Raw genomic sequence first — 11,420 nt, 5'->3', positions numbered from 1 at the left:
ATAACAACATTTCCGAAGAGCAGCTGTTTGCAAAATGGAGACAGCCAGGTCTTGGGTGTCAAAGTGTCAGGGTTACAGGCTTTTGGCTGCCTATGAGTAACAGCCTAGCTGTGGCCCCATCAAACCATCCATGGGACACAGGCTCCTTGAGTTCCCTTCGGCGCAGGGAGAACTAGGGCAACACGGATGTCAGCAAAGCATCATCCGCTGGCAGGCCACTTGTTTGGTGGGTCCCAGGTCCCCCTCCAGGGGGGACGAGAACAAGGCAAGGGGCCCACGGTCAGGATGAGGGCTACACTGTCTTCCTACTGCCCTGTTTAAATCAGCTCTTTATTCAGGACTTTGTTTTAGGGGAAAAGGTATAACTCCCTTGTAGAGCACTTCAGTGGGCATTTATTTATTTAATTTATTTATGTGATTTATACCCCACCTATCTGGTCTACTCGACCACTTACTCCATGGTTTACTTTGGATCTGCCGCAGATGAAATAAAATGAAATCCCAACGACTACATGACACAACGCTCGATGCAGGGAAGCCCAGTGGTGAATCATCTCTTTTTTTAGTTCTGCTGGCAGGAGTGGTTTAAATTTTGCTCTGAAAAAAAAAAAAAAAAAAAAAAAAGTCTGCCTTGTATGATTTCCTGATCTTATACAAAGGGGAACTTGCACGGGGAGCACCTGTTGTCTCCGCTTTTTTAAGTAAGGGTCTTTAAAAGTCAGCGCCAAAAAGGAATTAGGGTTCAGTCGCTTCTGAAATAAATAATCATTGTCATTTTAGAACTGCAGAGTTGGAAGGAACCCTATGGAGGACTGAGTCCAACCCCTGTCAAGAAGGCACAGTGAGGAATCAAAATTACCAACCTTTTTTTAAACTTCCGATTAGTACCATGTCTGATCAAAGGTGTCAGAGGTTAGAGTGAAAAATAAAAATTGTGGTAATTGTCTCGATGACTACAGCAATTGTACCCCATGGAAACCTGCAGGGATCCATTTTTAAAAATTGCAGATCACAATGGATCTAAGCAGATGGAACACGAGAGGTATTAACAGAATGAAAGAAGCCATTTACCTTTAGTTGGGAACATCTGAACAAGACTGTTAAAACAGGACATTCTGGAGGTTCCTGATATTAATTAGGTCCTGTCATAGAAGTAATTAACCAGTTGGAAGTAATTTGGTGGCACATAAGAACAAAAGTTCACTCCCATTACTCTCACATCTAGCAATGAATTAATTGAAATTGCTCAATATATTTAAGGAATTTCTTAAAACATATCTTTTGCATTTAGTTTCCTCTGTAGTCTGAGTCAAACCGTAAGTAACGTGCTGTACCTATAACCGTACTTCTGAATAACACTCCATCACAACTAATCCACAAAAGTTCATGCTTTAACAAGGGCAGTAGCCTTTCAAATGCCACAGGACTTCTGGTTATTGATGCTGCTGGAGATTAACACGGCTTTGTGCCTTTAGGAAAAGAGTACTATTTTTGACCTTTGTTCTTGTACACTTCAGAAAAGAAATCATTCCCCACATCCACCCTCTGGCCCAATCTTCTCCTCCATCTTACGGCAGCTGATGCAGACGTGGCCGTGTGCTTGTCTTTGGGGAGAGGCACACTGATCTGCCAAGAGGAACATGCCCTCATCATTGCCCAGTTACAGCACCAAGGCCATCAAGATGGTCCTTCATAGAGGGTGTCACTAGACACAAACACGCACCTCAATGTCCCCAGCCTTAGAAGGGAAGCAGGCTCAGGCTCGGTTAGAACTTGGACGAGAGAGATCCAGAGAGAGAAGAATCTTGTCTGAACCCCTGGAGAGCCACTGCTGCCAGTCAGAGCTGGAATACTGGGCTAGAGGGTCTATTTCCATTAGTCCGATTCAGTGCAAGGCAGCTTCCCAAGAGGCCCGGAGGTTGCTCCCACTGCTTTAAAAGCTCCTCTCGCTGCACTAGACCTCCCAAGCTGATCCTGCCATTGCAAACAGAGACAGCTGGCACAGAAGAGGTCCACATAGAGGCTGTGGGACATAAGCAGGGCTGCTTGGCTCCCCCTCTCTTTTTAATTCAGCCTGTTTCTTCAGGAGTGTGGGGGCAGGAATGCTGGGAACAGGCAGGAAATACAATCACAGAGAAGTTCTTCCCTTCCGGGCACTGGTAATCCCAGTGGTAGGGAATCAAGAGGGACAATCATTGCCGACTTCTCAAGCTCCTCTCTCCAGTCAAAGCCATGCAGCTACTTCCGTTTACTATTAAGAAATGGCCCGAGATGTTTTTCCTGTGCTGGTAATCAGTATTGTGTCAGTGACTTGGTGAAACCGGTAGAGTATTTAAGGCTAGCACATAATAAGCATGGAATGTGTGAACAGGTGCCAAGATCATATCCTGATTGGTTTTGTTTTTAAAAACACACAAGTCCTTAGGATTTGCAAGCAAGCATGGAAAAAGAGAGGTTACCTACCTGTAACCATGGTTCTTCCAGCGGTCCTCTGGGAATCCATATAATTGGGTTGTTCTGCGCCTGCGCAGGACCTCTTGGAAGTTTCTAGAGCTTAAAGACATGAGATTAGTGGGACATTCCCCCGTGGAGCGCGTCCTCCACCCACCAGAAATCCCCTCAGTTCCTGTAAGAGTCCGCCGCTGTCAAAAAACTATATTAAAAATATGGACAGAGGGGAAGATGGGCGGGATGTGTGGATTCACAGAGCACCACTAGAAGAACCATGGTTACAGGCAGGTAACCTCTCTTCTTCGTCGCCTCTGTGAATGCGCACAAAGGTGGGTGACTGACAAGCTCACTTACCGGATGGTGGGACGTCACGGTAAAACGGAGGTCAAAACAGCTCTGCCAAAAGTAGTATTTTTTTGCCCGAAGATCAAGATGGCAATGTCTCATGAAGGTCGATAAACCATGTAGCTGCACGGCAGATGTGAGGAAGATCTCATTTTGAGTCTCGTGTGTTGGATAACAGCGGTTGTGGATGCCATGAGCCCGAGAAGGTCCTGGGCTTGATGGGCCGATACCGAGGCAGGAATGGTTGGGTTGCTCATCTTAGTTTGGTGCTCCTTTCTTGTGGGATAAAGGCTCTGACTTGTAGGCAGGCGAAATACACTCCAATATAGGTGGGCAGTCTGAGAAGGTTCGAGATGGGATTTGGCGGAGACTGGTGAGACAATTCAGATCGAGACTGGAATAGGTATCGCCCGCCCTAAAGATGCAGGGCTTGAATGGGCCGAGGCTGGGCTGGAATGAACAACAGCCAGAGATAGGCCAGTACTCGCTGCAAGGCTAGCAACAGAAGCAGCAGCCTGAGCCGATGTCAAAAGTCTGATCATCTCTATAAGAGACAGAGCCAGGGGCATCTCTAGATGACTCTTCAAGAACTGGTGATGGCAATGCCAATTGAGGTGGATCAATATGGGCCGATTTCGTAGCTTTTTTGTGGTCTTTTTAGGTTTATCCTTTTCTTAGAAGAGCGATCAGGACGGGTCGGGACTTCGACGCAGACGTCGAGCTCGGTTTCAAAGTTGACTCTGAATGGTCCTTTTGCCAAGGCAAAGGATTCGTTTGGCTCGATATTGGGCGAAGAATTTCATGACGTTCAGGAGTTGGAGATGTCGGCAGATCCATGGGAACTGGATTTAAAGATTTTTCCCAGAGGTAAGAGAAGAGCCTTTGAAGTCGTAGCTTTAAGGCGGGTTTTGTAAGCTTTTTACACTTGGGACGGGAGTGTGTTTGATGTTGTTCCCCAAGACAAAAAAAAAGCAACGGTTGTGTCCATCGGTAAGCGGGATCTTATTCGTGCAGAGCACGCACCGCTTGAAGGGCCCGGGAGGGGCCATAAAAGATTGGGGATAGAGAATAGAGAAAGGTGGGGGGAGGGGAAAAATACCACGGGAAGACTGAAAAACAAGTAAATTGAAAGGGGAAAACGGATAACTCACAGGGGGAAATGTCCAAAGGAGGATGATTGAAAAATAAAGGATCCCAATGATCAATACTCTCAAACAATAGCACAATCGCTCTAACATTCCGAAATAGGTCTGATCCAAGTGGCGGCAAAAAGGAACTGAGGGGACTTCTGGCGGGCAGAGCATGCGCTCCACGGGGGAACGTCCTACTAATCACGTCTTTAAGCTCTAGAAACTTCCGAGAAGTCTTGCGCAGGCGCAGAACAACCTAATTGTGTGCATTCACAGAGGCCACAAAGGAGAAGCCATGCCTGGTGGAATTCCAGAAGGGGGATGAACTAAGACAAAGTCATGGTCAGGGTGGTATCCGCACACCATACATGTTTTTCCAGAAATTAACTGCCTTAATTTCCAGTTCATTCTGGTTGAAGAATGTGGCTGTTCTAGTCATGGGGGGGGGGGGGGGGTTTGAGCCACATTGTGAACAGTGCCTTTGAAATACAAAAGAAAACCAGCCACAACATAATGTCAAAACCAACTTTAATGTAGGGATGTGGGTGGAATATTTAACAACACCTGGACCCTGAGACCACGTCCACCTTCTATTCCCTCTCGTGTCTTCGTATGATCCAATTCACCAACCTTGAACATAACAGTGTTCCTTCTACTGTGGTTAACACACTGACCCATCTTTTTTCACTCATCCTGGCAGAAAGAGAGAAACATATAGCTACAGGCCACCCCAAATGCACCCAAATACAGACATGGTGCTAGATGTCTGAAATACCATTTCTTGCCCACTTCTGCCCCCAAGCAGTACCAAAGGCGGAAGGAGAAACCTTGAAATCCCTTCTTGGACTGTTTCTGGGATATCCAGATTTCCTCCAGTGGAACATTATCTGTTCAGAGGCTACAGACACAGCTTGAAAAAGTTACAACAACTCCCAGAATCCTCTAGCAGCCATACTGGCTAAGGGATTCTGAGAAATTTAGTCAAAGGTAGATGATGGGTCCGTTTGTCTCTTATAGCGTGGACAGACTATGGAATGAGAAGGGTGGGCCTCCTCCAGGCTCAGCCCAGGATGCTAACATCTGCTGGAAACCCGTGCCGAGAGGGAAATTACCACAACACCCCCACTCAAAATCCCCCCTCGCCCCAATCTTCTTTTCTGGCAATTCATCCTCATATGCAAGGACAGAGGTGGCCAAAGAGTCTCCCTGGGATATAAGCCCAGAGTAGACTGTGCAAGTTACTTGGCCCCAAGAATGTGAGTAATTAACACTGTTTAAATTTGCACCACCAAGTGAAGGCACGGAAACATCCTCCCTCCCCCACCCCACTGGGTTCAGAGTAGTTTTTTCAAGCACCTGGGCAAGTCCATGGCGGCTTCAAGAAAGCATGCTGAGGCCAGGAAGAGAAGATCCACCCGGCAATCAATGCCACTTTTGGCCTCAGTGCTGACAAATGGCACCTAGGACTGAGTAAGAAAGGCAGAAGAGGTGTGCAGAAAATTTAGCCTTGTTTCTGAAGAGATGATGCCCTCCAAACAGTCGGTGGTGGAGATGCCAGGGTTAATGAGTGCATGTGTGCGCATGTAAGCATGGAGAACATGATGCTGATGGATGCAGGAAGTGTGTTCAGAAGGTGTCAAGGCAGTGAGATTTGTGAGTTTTAAAAAGCAATACCAAACAGTGGGCATGTGGAAGTGATGTGCACGTCTTGAGGGTCTAATCTCCAATACCAACTGGGGAGCCAGCTGGTGGGGGAAAAAAGCACCAAGTTGTGTGTGTCTTAGTTAAAGACACCGGCCACTCTGGAGGAATGACTAGAACCTCCTCCAAATTTCAGGGTGGAACATTCTCAGGGCAACAGGGACTGACCCTGGGAAGACAGAAGCCCGCTCCTCCTCTTACCCATCCCTCATCAAGACAGTGCCTAGATGGTACGCTGACTCAGGTGAAAAGAGAGCGGGCTCCCCCGACACCACAGATGATTGTTATCTTAAATGTAGCTCATGTATTAAACATTTCTTTTTTTTTAAAAAAAAAGTTATTATTGCGTATGAGCTCCTTTCATTCAAGAACGGTTTGGGTAGGTCGGTTGTTCTCATTAAGCCAGAAAGTTCCAACTCAGTTCCTCAGGGAGCAACGAAGTGTCCAACCAAGGGGCGCCAAGGCTGTGCAGAGTCACAAAGCGGTCCCCTCCCCTCGTTGGGGAGAGGTCGTCATTCAGGCCGGCGCTTGGAGGGCGGCACCAGGTGAGGGGGCAGCTCAGCAGGCAACTCGTGGCCCTCCAGCTTGACCTTGATGAGATGGTTGGCGAGGGCAAACTCCTCATCATCCAAAAGCCCGTCCTTGTCCACATCAGCCAACTTCCAGATCTTGCCCAGGACAGTGTTGGGCAGCTTTGACTTGACCATCTCCTTCTTGGCGCTGGCCCCCGTGATCTTGCCATTGACAGGCGAGAGGGTGTAGAAAATCTCGTCGTAGTTGGGCTTGTCCTTGGCCACCACCCACTCCACATCATCAATGCCCTCGCCTGCCCCCTCACCGTAGCCGTGCCCAAAAGGCCCATTCATGGTGCCCTCAAAGGCCCCGCCCTTCACCACTTGCGTTGGCATTTGAGACTCCTCCTGCCGCACCATCACCATCAGCCGGGCAATGTCGTTTGCCAGCATGTCGTCCACGGTGTCCAGCAGCTTCTGCTTCAATGGCTGGAACTTGCTGAAATCCTGGGTCATGAGCTGCTCCTGAGAAACCAACGTGGGCAATTGAATCAGTACAAAATACTCTAACATATGATATGAAACACTGCTTATCTATATCTGATTGACAGAGAGCTATTAGGACAAATGCAAGAGGCCCCAATTCTCAGAAAATGCAGGAACCACTACTTAGGATGGGATATATGGGCTACAGATCCCATAATTCTCCAATATGGGAGGGTCTTCTTGAACTGGAAGGCCATAGGCTATATACATCCTCCCTGCAAACTCCCAACCCATCTAAAGAGCCTCTCTCAATTACAGGTACCCTACTATCACCATTGGTGATGGTAGTGAGGCTCAACAAGACTTGAAGCTCCTGCCCTCTTACCAGTCCTGGTCCATCACACCCTGCCACCCAACAGATCAATGCAGTTGATCACAGGCCAACCTGTTCTTCTTTGAATCCCATACCTGCATCTTACGGAGGTTCGGGAAATCGCCCGGTGAGATCTGGTGCTCCCGCTCAATCTTGAGATAGATCTCCCCCAGGTTGTTTACCAGCTCCTTCTTCTTGCTCTCCTTCCCAAAGACATTGGGCATCTCCTTCTTCAGCGAACTGATGATATAGGCATGGACCTGCCAGTCACAGGCAGCAGTGTAATTTCAGGGGGGGGGGGAGGAGAAGAAGCAGGTCAAAAAGTTAGCATCTGTGCCATGGATACCTGGGGCAAAACATCTGTCTGCACTTTGGATGCTCGGGGCCCTGCTCAGTGCTATTGCACCACCTTGAACATGTCTGATTTTATTTATTTATTGGATTTATACCCTGCACCATTTGGCAACCAGGCCACCCTGGGCGGCTAACAACAAGAAAACAGCACAATATCAAAACACGATAAAAAATAAAATGCATACATACATTCCACATATATAATAACCAGGTGGATAAATTAAAACAAATGGCAATGAAGCTGGTGAAAAGGATGGCGAAAAGGATGGTAAAAGGGAGGCCGAGATCTCAAAAACCTAATGCTCAGGGCAAGCCTGGTGGAAGAACCAAGTCTTCAATGCTCATTTGAACCCACCCAGCAAGGGTGCCAGGCAGATCTCAATGGGCAGGTTGTTCCACAGGCGGGGGGGGGGGGGCGACTGCCAAGAAGGCCCGGTTTCTTGCCCTTTCCCTCAGGGTCTGCTTCGGGGTCAAGGCCCTCAACCGCCCTGCCTGTCAAGAATGGGTATTATGGACAGATCTGGCTGAGAGCAGGCATTCTGATAGGTACCGAGGTCCTAAACTGTTTAGGGCTTTGAATGTTATCATCATAACCTTGAAGTTGATGCAGAAATGAACCAGTAGCCAATGAAGGGCAGCCAGACTGGGGGAGATGTGCTGGAATTTCTTCACCCCAGTTATTAATCTGGTCGCTGAATTTTGGACTAACTGAAGTCTCCACATCAGCCTCAAGGGTAGCCTTACGTAGAGAGCACTGCACTAGTCTATTCATGAGATTACGAGTGCATGAATCAGTGTCATGAGTATCCCGGCGTCTAGATAGGGATGCAGCTGGGCAATCCTCCAAAGATGGAAATGGGCTGCCCGAACCACAGTTGTCACCCGAGTTTCCATGGTGAGATCCGGGTCCAGGCAGATGCCCAAGCTGTGAACCCCATTCTTCGTGGGAAGAGTCACTCCCCAAAAGGATAGGGAGCTTCCCAACCCACTGACACCAGGGCTGCCCATGCACAAGATTTCCATCTTGTCTGGATTCAAGCTCACTCCATTTGCCCTCACCCACCCCAGGATGGTCCCCAAGCAGCATTCAAGGGTCAGAACAGAATCCAGTGCAGTTGGAAAAAAAGAGAGGTTGAGCTGGGTGTCATTAGCGTACTGATGGCACTGGGCTGCACAACTCCGAATGATCTCACCCAGCAGCCTCATATAGATATTAAATAGCATTGGTGAGATTATTGACCCCTGCGGAACCCCACAACTGAGGATCCACAGGGTGGAAGTCATCTTGCCAAGCTGCACTCACTGGGGATGGTCCTCCCAAGAAGGAACGCAGCCACGCCAAAGTGAGGCCACCAATCCCCAACTCAGAGAGCCATCCCAGGAGGATACTGTGGTCAAGTGTATCAAAGGCTACTGAGATACCGGGGAGGAGCAACACGGACATATTGCCCCTGTTGGCATCCCTCAGGACGTCATCCTGCAGGGCGACCAATGCTGTTTCCACACCTTGGAAGCCCAACCAGAACGGATCAGGGCATCAGTTTCCTCCAGGAGTTCCTGGAGCTGATCAGCCACCACCCTCTCAACCACTTTACTCAAGAAAGAAATATTGGTGATGGGCCTATCATTCCCAATTTTGTCCGCCGCCAAATTAGGTTTCTTTCGAATGGCCCTAATGAGTGAGTCCTTGAGGGCAAGGAGAGACCCATTAATTATAGCAGTGACTTGTTGTTACCAGCTTGGCTGCTTTCATGTCAAAACTACCAGTATATCCCATGATACCATCACTCTGACACGGAGGGAGGTTTTTCCATACTGTGATCGCTACCAGATGGAAGCTTACCAAGGACATTCTTATTACCAGGTTTGTTTGTTTTTTTTAAAAAATTATGTTTTCCTAATTTCTGAGCCTGGTACCATCTGTGAAGGTTAACATTGGCAAAAATTTGGCCCCAACCTGAATAAGCTGTCCACCTTGGTAGAGTTAGGTTATACCACATCAAGGACCACAGTTACGCTCATCTTTCTCTCTAATGTGGAAACAGAGCATGCATTACTGATGTACCATTCTACTTCTTCCTTACAGCCTGCAGGGCGTATGGCCCTTCCTCTTGTCCTGCTGGGCTCCTAGAAGGAAGACCCTGTGAGGAATTAAGTTAGGCAGCAAGAACTTTCACCTAGTTTTTTCTGCACATTGCTTATCTGGTAACTGGAAAAAAAAATAATATAGCTGGCCGAAGGGAGTGGGAGTTTCCCTAGATAAAAAGACAGTTTTAAAAAACAGCAAGAGGAGAGTTCGTTTTTGCTGCTGAGAGGAAGAAGACAAGATGGAGATTTATGATGGACTGAAGAAACATTTACATGATTGATTTTATAGTCGTTGCTGAAATATCCCTACAACTAAAAAACTTCTGTGCTTTACCAGCTGTATTCAAGGACGTGAGATAATAATTTTTTTTTTATTTAGAGAATGTGTTTAAGTATTTTTCTAGAGAAATGCAATGAAGGGGAGGGAAACTGCTTAGAGTAAAAAATTGTACAAATATCTATTTATATTATATTAAAGTTATGTTGATTTAATTCTTTAATAAATACTTCTGTCTATTTGACAGTTTAAAATTATGTTCTTTCCTGACCAAACCGAATGCATTTTGAGTACTGAATTTACGCTACCTAATTAATTGATGATTCAGCCCAACCAATTAAAATCTTATATGTCTGTGTTGTGTTATTTAAAATCAAGTGGGCTTTTTGAAACAGACAAGAGTAAAGCTCCTAACTGTTTGTATTTGGGCTGACGGACAGCAGAGAGAGGGGATTGCTTTGTTTGTTTATCAAATCCCTACTTGTGCTTCTCTAATTACTTTATTACAGCTTCTTAGGAACTGAATGAAGTAAATAAGAGTCGTTATATGGTGGCAGCGGTGGGATGAAACACGTGCTTTGTTTATTTTTGCTGGCAACAGTTTGAAGATTTATAGCTAGGCAACGATCGTAAAAGTAAGACGTTAGCCTACTATATATTTGATTTATGGCATTAAAAGCAGTGTCTGCTTAAAGCAGAGCTGTGTGAGTAAGTGAAAAGCTAATGGGTTTTCTTTGATAAAAACATTAGCCATGCAGGAGTTTGGTAGGAAAGAACGTTTTTAAAGTTAAATTGGCTTATTAAATGTACATTTTTCTCTGAGTGAATTCCTTGAACTTCACAAGCATTTCTGCAGTGATTTTTTTTTCCCTATGTGCTAATTTCATTTTTAAAGCACATGGACAGTTTTGCATCTTTTTTGGCATCAGAGAGAAGGAGAAGGGCGACATCTCGTGGTCTACGGGGTACATTGCTCCGAGGAGATGTCGAAGTGACACCTGGTGGTCTTCAGACATTATTGCAGCATGACATTTCAGATTCTTACGAAGCTGATACAGAAAGTGCAGCTCATCTATCTCCAGTAAGCAGACGGTTGCAACTAAGTGAGATGATGGCTGGAGTTCAAGAAGATCAAGCTATTGAAGACCAAAGAGGAGAAGAAGTAAGGTTAGATGATGAAGAAGCAGCAGCAGCAGCAGCAGCAGCATCCCAACTGGATGAAGAATTAGACCCAATTGACAAACTATCCAAGATGTTTGCTAGTTTTATTGCTAACCAAAATCAAGAGAAGAGAATCAGAGAATTGGAGTTAAGGTTGTCCAAACAGTACAGAGAAGCAAAACTCCAGCAAATGGAAAAGGAAAGGAAGCGAAAAGAGGAATATGACAAATCGATTGCCAGTGTGAACAGAAATAACCTACCTTTTTATCACGAGGGTATGGACGTTTTATCATTCCTATCTTTGTATGAGAAAGTTTGCCAAGATTTGAAGATCCCTCAGAAATGGTACATACCTTTGATTCGTACACAATGTAGTGGACTTCTTGCTGAGATTGTGGCAACTGTACCTAATGAGGACGTCGAGTGGGAGATTTTTCGTGAATATATCAAACGAAAATTTGGATACACTCCAGAAATTTTGAGACAAAATTTCAGGAAACTGAAAAAACAACCTAATGAGTGCTACTCTGCAATGGCTGATA

At 46.2% G+C, this 11,420-nt stretch overlaps 1 protein-coding gene across 1 annotated transcript in view; it reads right to left on the bottom strand.

Moving 5' to 3' along the window:
* Positions 1 to 4,437: 4,437 nt before the first annotated feature.
* Positions 4,438 to 11,420, bottom strand: part of EHD1 (EH domain containing 1) — a 42,159-nt gene continuing 35,176 nt past the window's right edge. The window contains exons 4-5 of the mRNA XM_072984437.2: positions 7,094 to 7,258; positions 4,438 to 6,664 (exon numbers count right to left, since the gene is read on the bottom strand). Of these exons, the coding sequence (XP_072840538.2) occupies positions 6,140 to 6,664; positions 7,094 to 7,258 (690 nt within the window). The 3' untranslated portion in view covers positions 4,438 to 6,139. The remainder of the gene's footprint in view (positions 6,665 to 7,093; positions 7,259 to 11,420) is intronic.

Source organism: Pogona vitticeps, chromosome 15, assembly GCF_051106095.1.
Source record: "Pogona vitticeps strain Pit_001003342236 chromosome 15, PviZW2.1, whole genome shotgun sequence".
NCBI classification, from domain to species: Eukaryota; Metazoa; Chordata; class Lepidosauria; order Squamata; family Agamidae; genus Pogona; species Pogona vitticeps.
This window is presented reverse-complemented; position numbering and strand designations above follow the sequence as displayed.